This window comes from Artemia sp. Qi Xiang Cuo, chromosome 14 (genome assembly GCF_049724085.1).
Source record: "Artemia sp. Qi Xiang Cuo chromosome 14, ASM4972408v1, whole genome shotgun sequence".
Lineage (NCBI taxonomy): Eukaryota > Metazoa > Arthropoda > Branchiopoda > Anostraca > Artemiidae > Artemia > Artemia sp. Qi Xiang Cuo.
In genome coordinates, this window is record NC_142807.1 from 61,069,958 (window position 1) to 61,080,076 (window position 10,119).

At 33.6% G+C, this 10,119-nt stretch overlaps 1 protein-coding gene across 1 annotated transcript in view; it reads left to right on the top strand.

Moving 5' to 3' along the window:
- The window catches only part of Galphai (G protein alpha i subunit), a 69,369-nt gene extending 62,224 nt beyond the window's left edge, over positions 1–7,145 (top strand). The window contains exon 7 of the mRNA XM_089100383.1: positions 3,664–7,145. Within this exon, the coding sequence (XP_088956509.1) occupies positions 3,664–3,854 (191 nt within the window). The 3' untranslated portion in view covers positions 3,855–7,145. The remainder of the gene's footprint in view (positions 1–3,663) is intronic.
- Positions 7,146–10,119: the final 2,974 nt, after the last annotated feature.

Consider the following 10,119-nt stretch of genomic DNA (forward strand, 5'->3'; position numbering starts at 1 on the left):
ATATGTTTAAGTTTCCACTTAACCAATTGAAACAATCAGGTCTCATTTTCACTGTCCTTGGTGCTTGTCCACTGCATGTGTCACTGGCCTGACCCTAGAGCGAACCCGATTATAAACCTGTTAAGGAATCTTTTTGTTTGTATATATTAATGCGTTAAAGGTGTAAAACCAAAGCCAAGCTAGCTCAGATGCTATAGCATCAGACTCCCAAACTCGGGGGCTTGAGCCCGCGGCCTGCTCAAGCTTGAACCTGATGTAGGGCTTACCTTTTGTAAAAAGTAAAATATTGAGATCACACACTTTTTTGGGTAAAGTTTTTATTTGTGGAGGAAAGATTGACGTTATATGATTTTAGGTTAATGTACTTCATGATATCAGATGTTGAGATGACAGAACGATGTAACTAGTTAGGATGTGTTATGTCATGATATTAGATGTTGACATAACAGAACGATGTAACTATTTAGGATGTGTTATGTCATGACATGTATGTATGACATTTGTTATGTCATGATATCAGATGTTGAGATAACAGAACGATGTAACTAGTTAGGATGTGTTAGGTTGTAATCAACATTTGGTATATGATGATAAAAACGATGAAATCAGAAACGGCAAAGAAAATGTCATCGACATTATGTGATTTTATTTGTGAAGATGGATAATAGATTCAATTAGGGGGGGGGGAATGATCTTGAACATAAATCAGATTGATTAAATGAAATATGCTATTCAACACCTCATTATCCCTATTTATTTATTTGTTTTTTTCAAAATATAAAATATATAAATGAAATTGCAAAAAAAACCTGAAATACTTTAACAAACTAAACAAAGCATTGATAATGGGCTTAATAACTGAATAAAATACTTAAGAAGAAAAAAAAAATATCCAACATTATTTAAATTCTGGAAAAAAGGGAAAAGATTGTGCATAAAGCGAAAACTTTCAGACTTATGATAAAAATTATCCCTCTTAATCCTAGCTAATTCCAACAGCCCTTTAATTTTATATCTCAAAACTAATTGAGTGCTACTAAAACAAATTAGAAAATCAAGTAAAAATTTGTAGTATTTCAAATAGCAAACCCGAATTAAAGACAAATTGCAGATTTTAGAATCTCAGAAAAGAAGAGCAGGATAGAAGACATGCGAGAGGGCAACTGTATTAAAAAGAGACCTAAAATATCACAATAGATGCCTCGAAGTCGTATTACTGAGCCTAATGCTTTTCTAACCTTTTCTTGAATATTTAAAATTAGTATTAACTTGGAAGCTCGGGGGGAAGTACAATAAAATAACCCCAGATAAAGAAGAGTATCAGAAACTGGAAATGAAGTACTCCTGTCGCAAATTAGTTGAGCTCGGTTATTGTCATTGAGGGGAAAATGTTGACATCTATCTTGAAGCTTACTGGAACAAAAAGGGTATTAAAATTTTCAATTAAACTAGCTTTAGTACACCAATAAATAATATCATCAACATATGCAGTAAAAGACACCCCGCCAAAAATATATTAATAAATATAAGGAGATAAAACTCCAACTTGTCTAACTGATATGAGACATTTCACATGTGAAATATTGTCAAGGGCTCCTTTTATATTGATTAAAGTTGTATAAAGCGGGGAGCCAGAAGACCTTGACTTATTAATAATTGCATCAAACGTTACATAGGTATGGTCGCAGCCCATTCCTTTTTTACGTAGAAGTGACAGTTCAATAGGGATAAATCCTTTTATTAGACAGTGAATATTTACTGTCTAATAAAAGGACACGAAATCTCTGGATATTTTGGTCTGCTGTTGAACTGTTATTTGAATGTCATAGAAAGGCAGTGTGCTCTTGGAAATACTTACACCATTCCTTTTTTGAAGCCTACTTGACCAAGACCAACATCCAAATGTTGCAAAAGATTCTTTATACACAATTTAAAAAGCTGTCCGATTATAGAATCGTTATTGATCTATAAGAATCACAAGATCAGAGATTTCTTTTACCGGATTTTGGGATTAACGTCCATCCCAACCTTAAAAGATGAAGGAACATTACTAGACTTGTGGATAAGATTTAACAAATTCAAAAGAAGTTGAGGCCAATTTGACATGATTTGAGTGGATCCAATCCTCGTATTTAAAAGATTGTGGTTTTAATATACGACATCCAATAAAGAATTAAAGGAAATAGAGAAATCGTGCAAACTGAAAAGACTGCTCAAAATTTGATCAACGTGCAAAAGTTGTTTAGGACCATCACATTCGAAAGGTCACTAAAATGGGTTTCCCGCTCAACACGCGAAGGTCTATTCTTTTTGGAAAATTCATAAATTCCATTTGTTAAAGGTAGAGCTTTCCAAAGTTTATTTTTAATCATGTCAACCTTAGACGAGGCGTCCATTAGCAAAATATAAAAATGTTCCCTGCCGTAGCAATTGCGTCCCAGCGCCCCTAGTGGTGGCTGGGCCTAGATGCCACTTTTGCCTGAAAACTTTTGTCCGAGCATAGATTGCCCAGATGTAGTCCTAGGCTGCATAAAAAGTGTGACGATTAGTTTTTGTTCGCAAATTGGTGTTATTTTAGGAAGCTATTGATGAGGGACAACGCAAACCATCCAAATTGTCGGTTGTAGAATGTGTTTTCTTCTCTTTCTTCCTCGTTTCTTTCTTTCTTTATCTTTTTCTTCTGTGCTCCGTTATTGTTATCAAAGTGTAATATCTTTTTTCATTTTCATTATTATTAAGGGAGACGTAACGAGTTTCCTCTCTGTCTCCTTTGTATAAATTTATGCATAGCGTGTTTGGTTAATAAAGTCGTGTCAAGATTGTATCTAGCCCCATTTAGGGGGAGATGAGGCTCAGTTGCAACAGCATTGATTATTATATTTGGAATTAATATTGACGGATGCACTTATTTTTTCTATTTGATTTATATCATGAATTTACCCTTTTCTCTTCATAAACAAGTATTTCCAAGGTTATTATTTAGGTAAGTCTCACTGAGTTGTCGCATAGTGGGGGAAAGAACCAAAAGTTTCTGGGGTGGTTTTTCTGGGGTGGGGGCAGGGGCGAATCTACAGTATTTTCATTGGAGCAAGAGGGGTCCATATCCGGCTATTCAAGGAGCATGGACTATATAATAATTTTTTCTCTGGTTTATTGGAGGGGCAACTGCCCCCCCCCCACTTGTCCCTCCCAAACGACGCCCCTGGGTGGGGGCAAGGTGACTTACAATTGTCTTTGTGTGGGAAGAGAGGCAAAACAATGTTCTCCGATATCACAAATGAGTATGCGCTTTGCTTTTTTTCTCTTTTTATATCTCTCTTTTTTATATCTTTTTATATTTCTCTTTTTCTCTTTTTATATTCTCTTTTATATCGCTTTTTTTCTCTATGTCGCCCGACAAGTTTTAGTGCTAATTACACATATTTTTTGTCACAATAGTCTGTTTTTGTTTCAAAGAACTTAATTTCGGTTAAGTGCATGTGTGGAATTTTGCAATTTCTACCTAAACAACAAATAAACTACATAGCTGTATAAATTATGTATACATAACCAGTATTGCCATCTAATTTTTATTTAGCCCAAAGTAGATGCCCATAGTGTAGTCCATGCAAAAGATTAGTTGTAAAACAGCTTTCTTTGCTGACGAGTCTTTTTCTTTTGCAGGTGCTAATAACTATGAAGAGGCGGCCGCTTACATCCAAATGAAATTTGAAAGTTTGAATAAACGACGAGATCAGAAAGAGATTTACACCCACTTCACTTGTGCCACAGATACGTCTAATATCCAATTTGTGTTTGACGCTGTTACTGATGTTATTATAAAAAACAATTTGAAAGAAATTGGCCTATTTTAAAGAAGAGTGCGACTGACCTGATGATATTAAAAATTCCCCTGTTATATTTGATTTAGTGACGATATCCAGGAATGGATAGACTTATTGTGTTGGCTTCATGCCAACACAATAATTTGAACGCATCTTCTGTGAAGTGTAGTTTTTGGAATGCTCAACGTTGCTTGACTCTGGGGGTTAGTTTAGGCGCTTTTTTTTATGGTTTTCTGGTTTGAGCCAGGTCTTGTTTTTGTTTCTTTTAAGGCGTTCGATTTAAAAATTTTGATGTAATTTACTAATTAATGGTACCTAAAAACGTGATTTTGCCTCTAGGTAAAAATAATTTTAAATGAAACTGAAAAAAGATATACCATGGTAAAGTCCATATGTGAAACTTTGCTATTTCTACCTAAACAACATATATAAACTACATAGCTGTATAAATTATGTATATATAACCAGTATTGCCATCTAATTTTTATTTATCCCAAAGTAGATGTCAATGGTGTAGTCCATGCAAAAAAACTGCTGCATGACGATATTTATCGGTAACTGATGAAAAACTAGCGCCAATAAGACAGTACTGGCGCAATGTCTGCCCACCAATACCAGGAATATTATCTTGTAATCTGCTAAGGAAGTTCTGCCTGCCTGTTTTAACATCACTTGAATATAATTGAATTATGAAGTCTTCCACAATGCCCATTGTTTAGAAACGGACAAGGTTTTTATAAAGCTCTTCGAATTTTTAGGAAGCTTTTGGTTTAAACATTATATGTGTCTACATCACTTTTAATAAAGTTTTGGGGGAGCTATCATTCTGATTTTGTTTATCTTAGATTAAGTTGGATATAGTACCTTCCAGTTCTATACGCAGAGTAGGGGGGCTTTGGTCCTAACTCTCCTGATATTTCAAGACTATTAAGATCCCCCCCCCCTTAATTTCCTGTCTTTTCTATATTAGACACTGTTTTGAGTTGTTTTTTTTTTCTGAAATGTTCCTTGCATGAAAGGGCTGGGTGTGTTGATGTAACAAATTAATTTTAGAAGCAAATATTAAATTTGATTGCCAACGTGTAAATAGATTTTTGTATAGTAATTTAGGATGAGAAGACTATTTTCTGTTTTGAAAAGTGTTTGGTTAATTGTTATTAAAGACGAAAATTCTGCTTAGAAGATCTGTACATGTTTTTAATTCATTGCTGTGAGGAAGCAAATCTAAGTGTCTTTATAACGCAACCTGTCCTAACCTCATCTGACGAGAAAAGGTGTGAAGTAGTATGGTTGCACAGATCACGTGTAAACTTATAAAAAGTCATTATTTTGAAAAATAAAGGAAGACTATGTCAGCCTCTTGAATGAAATCGTGAGAGGCAGGGCAAGAATTAGAAGAAGTAATGTCACTGACTTTCTCTCTTATTTAATTTTTTTTCAGAACAAATGAGGAGGAATAACTCCTCCCCTAAATGTTGCGTTCTAAAAAAAAAAAAAAAAAAAATTCTATCTTGGCTGATTTTGTAACGCAAAGGCTTTCAAAATTTGGGATATTCTGCTTCCTGGTGAAATTGTAGTATTCGGTTTCCTTCGTTTTTAACGTATTTAGTAAAAACAGTTACGGGGAAACTCGTACTCTTTCTGCTTGTGTGTAGGAATGAATATTATAATAAACGCCACCTTTGAAACAATAACAGTCAACGACAGGAGTAGGCTTTATTGGCTTGTTTTGTGAATTCATAAACTGAAAATAAATCGAACGCTTTTTATTGTTTATTTTTACTATTGCCATACGTAAAGTTCGTAAGTTAGTTGTATATTTATTTTTTCTTCTTTTTCTCTTGAAGTTGACATTCCTTTCTTAGCTACTGCCTATAGTTTCATAACAACTGTTTTTGACATGTGCCAGAGAAAGACGGTAGTCTTAAAAGAAGGCCATATTTTATATGGCCTTTTAAGGGCCATATATTTTATATTACTTTTAAGGGGTAAAGTGGAAGAAATTTGTCGGCCGAGTTTTTTCAATTGGACTACATCGTTTTTATGTTTTTTTTTTACTGAAAAAAGGTGCTGGAGCAGATTCATCTTTTTTTTTTACGGGTGATCACACTCATGGTCATCAGTTCTGAGGGAACATGCTAGGTTTATCATATTCATGGTCATAGTCGATCTTCCAGTTATTTTTTTTGTACATATTACTTTTAAGGGGTAAAGTAGAATTATTTTCTAAAGTGGTAGTAGTAAAATTCTAAATGGTGTAAAAAGTTAGACAAATTTTCGAGGTAAAGAGAGATGATTTTTCAAAAAGTTCGTTTTAGGGTCCAATATATTGAAATTTTTCTAGGGCAAGGGAAGAGAAAGGGGCTATTTAAAGCCAACTTTAAGGGAGTAATGCCCCTCTATTCCTTCACAAAGATTTATTTGAAAAGTGACATTCAAGGCTAAGAATACTAAAAGTGCTTTAAAGTTGAAATACAATATTAATGGTAAGAATTTGGATAAATAAGTGGCCTGTGGACAAACTTTCTTTAATACTTGAAGATATGCTGTTAAACTATGTTAATGAAACTCATAATTTTAGAATTTGAAATTTTAGCTCATTCCTAAAAGTTTCAGCCTGGAACTCCTGGAACTCCTGGATCGACTGCTTTCTTGAAAATATCAAAGAAAGCTTGTCCAAAAAGCAATCGTTTATATTAACTCTTACGGTTGTTAAAATAAAGAAGGTTATAATTGTTTTGTTGCTGGACTCAATGTTGACTCACATACCTGTATCAAGGATTTTGTTCGGGAGGGGGGGGGGAGGTACAGAAAATCTTCATGTTGACTTAGAAGTCAAGGTTTCTTTGTGCCAAAATTTGTTTACACGCATATTTGCTACTTCTGTACGAGTAGGGCGTTTGGAGGGGGTCAAGCCATCAGGTGATCCCCCCTCATGGAAACGGTCCTTTTGATTTACCTGGCTCTTCATTGCTTGCTGAGCATTATCACCGTATGTTTTAATAAAAATTTCGCTTACACGTGTCTGGAAGATTTGAAATGAGGATGATAATATCATACTTAAGGTATTATAAAAGTACTACTTTAAAAGGTATTAGATTTTTGTTGTTGGTGTGAAGATAATTTATTAGCACTATAACTAAAAAAAAAGGGTAAATTAATTAGTAGATATAATTAAAACTTTATTTCACTTAAATGCCACTTAAAAGTTACCACTTTAATAGGTAAGACATTTTTGTTGTTAAAGTAAATATAATCTATCAGGACTATTGTGAAGCAAATTGACTAATTAGTAAATTATTCAAATATTTTCTGTTTATGTTACAATATCTTTTTTTTTTGTTTTCTTTTTGTTTTTTTCTTTGTTTTTTTTTTCTTTTTTTTGTCAAGGCAACCTTTCTCAATAACTTTTTATGAACGTTATTGTGTATGTGAGTTGATACTTCTTCTTTTTCTGATGTTGACAATATTCATCTGTTTTTTTATTGATGATAAGCAGCACTATAAAGGGGCACAGATATAATTTATAACTCCATACTCACATTTCACTGTTAAGCCAATATTGAGCAGCGCAATATACTATACTGGGACTGAGACATAAAAACAGCTTATACAAATTTAAAAAGTTTAACTTGTACCCTACCAAAGTTCCAGAAATGTATTATATTTTATGTGTATTGGATTAACGACGCTTCTTGACTACTAAGGTCCTTTCTTTGGCCCTTAAACCTGAGTTTGTTCTCTGGGTCCCTTATTTCCAAGCTGAGTTCACACCCACTGCGCCATCACAGGGCTATTATACTGTAAAAGGTGTGCAATTGAAACTGAAATTTTACGGTTTATGTATTAACAGTTTCGCCATCTAAGTTTTAACTACCCCAGATTAGATGTCGTCAACTTGACGGCAGCTCTAAAACCTGTTGGAAACTTGGCATTTTGCTAAAACTTTCTTAGGGAAAAAAGCGTTCTGGTGGTAGTTTGAACGTGGGCCGAATAGTGCCAGCGAATAGGTAGCATCTTGTGAATATTACTTTACTTATTTTAGTTTATTTTTATATAATTACTTTAGTATTTTTGACCAAAATTGTGCTTTATCTTTCATTAGAATGGGTCCATCTTCTTCCTAAAAGCGTCGCTATACAAATTGCTGGCTTGTAATCCTCTCAGCCCAAAGTACAGCTTTTTGCCATTTATTTCTGTTCCCTTTTTTTTTTTTTTTTTTTGTTTTTTTTTTTATTTACAAGCAATGACAAAAAAAACTTTTTGGTTAAACCTCCATGCCCCTTTAACCTCCTAATTATTGGAAAAAAAAGTCACATAAGCTCTTCGTCATTAATAGTTCTACGTAGTAAAGGTATGGCGCTGCTCGCTACTGCTGTATTAAACATTTTAATATATGTAAACTGTTTTTTTTTTTTTGTCGGTTGAGAGTGGCTGTAATCTCAGTGAAAACAATGAATAGCCCCCTCCCCAAGGTTGATCAAAGTTTTATTTTTTTGAATGAATATATTTATAGTAAAAAAAAACTCTGACTCTTCCCTTTTCCTGGTGAAGCTTTTTTGAGTTTATCTTAGCTAGCCCGCCATTGGCTACGTCTCTTTGTTATAAAGAAAAATTTAAACCTATTTTAGACAATATGCTCGTACAAATTATTATAACGTTGAATGATATTTAGAAGCAGGTGGAAATAGCTTTTCCATGAATGTAGGTTTTTTCATAGAATGTATTTAATATTGATATTTAAAAAAATTCTCTCTTATTGGTATTATTGTTATTGCTATAGTGCCTGTGTATATTTTGAATTTGTTGCCTTTTTTGGTAAAGTCGTGCCTTCTTGTGCCTCATTTTTCTTCTTTTGTATTTTACGTTCCTTTCTTAATAAAGCGTTTAGGTTTCAAATGTTTATTAACTGTTTTAAGCTAATCGATAGGTTAATTATTTGTTATGCCCAACTATGATTTATATCTTATGCTTTGTGAAAAGCCAAATTAGTGTAAAGTCTTGTTATTTTGGTAAATTATCTAGTACCTAATTACCTAATTTTACCTAAATTACCTAATTTGGGTGTTGTCACGCTTAAAGGTTGTATCTAATATTTTCAAACTACTGAGAAAATTGTCCAAAACCGTTTGCTAGGTTGTCATAGAGGAAGGGCCAGCAGGGCAATATGGATCAAGGGACCAAATCGTGGTTAATCCTGAATTCAGGGACGTACGTGGAGAGGGGCCTAGGGCCATAAGTCCCTTCGATTTTTTTTGATTTTCTGGGGACTTAACTAATCGAAAAATAATTACTATTGAGCTCCCGCCAAAATTTTTTTAATATTTTCAGTTAAAGTTCAAGGTCAGTTAGTTAACTTAAGCTAGTTTAGGTAAGTTAAAGTTTAGTTAGTTAAAAGTTAATGTTTTTAATATGGGACCCCCTGGAGAGGAAAAAAAAATCTTGTAAACGTCCCGTTTGTAATTCTCCCACTGATTTTTCCCTTGAGAACAGTTTAGCAAACGATGAAATTGTTTGATTGTTGATGAGGCGTGAAAATTTTGGGTCCTTGCCCCCTCTGTTTGCTAATGTAGACTCCCTACACAAATCCACAAAGTCAAATGTATTACCTAGTCTTGAAAGAGGATGAAAAATTTCCCCTTCCCCTAGACAAAATCCATAGTTATGTCCATTTAAACAAGCGTAGTGAAATTCGAAAAATTTCTCCATCATTATTGGCACAATGCAATGTCAAATGATGTATGTTATTGGCAATTTATTTTAGCAGCTCGTTTTATTTTAGCTACTCGAACTGAACTGCTCAGTTAGTGCGAAAATGACGCCTAATTGTTTTCCAGAAAGAATGAAAATGTATTTCAGAAAAAAAGGATGGCTTTCCAAATAGACTGAGAAATAAAAAGTTCTATTAAGAAAAGACCAAATTAAAAGAAACATGAAATACTAACTCGGAAATCTAGCTATTGAGATTTAGTACAGGCAAACTAGCCAAAAATATGGATCGACCCCAAACAAATTGCAGCAGAAATGATTTTTATGCCATATTGTAGACAAAAAAAGCTTAACGACATATAAAAAGTTGCACATTCTAGATCGACGCAAAACTAGTTTTCTTTTGCTTTACGTGTCAATTTTTTCAGTTTTTTCTAAAAAAAAGAAAAATTAACTATCGGTAAATGTTCGTTTTTCTGTATATGAAGTACAGTCCTGATGTAAAATGAAGAGCTGAGCCTGAAAAGGCAAGCGAATTTGATGTACAATGTACCAGAAAAAAGTTTCATAATCATCAATATGGGAT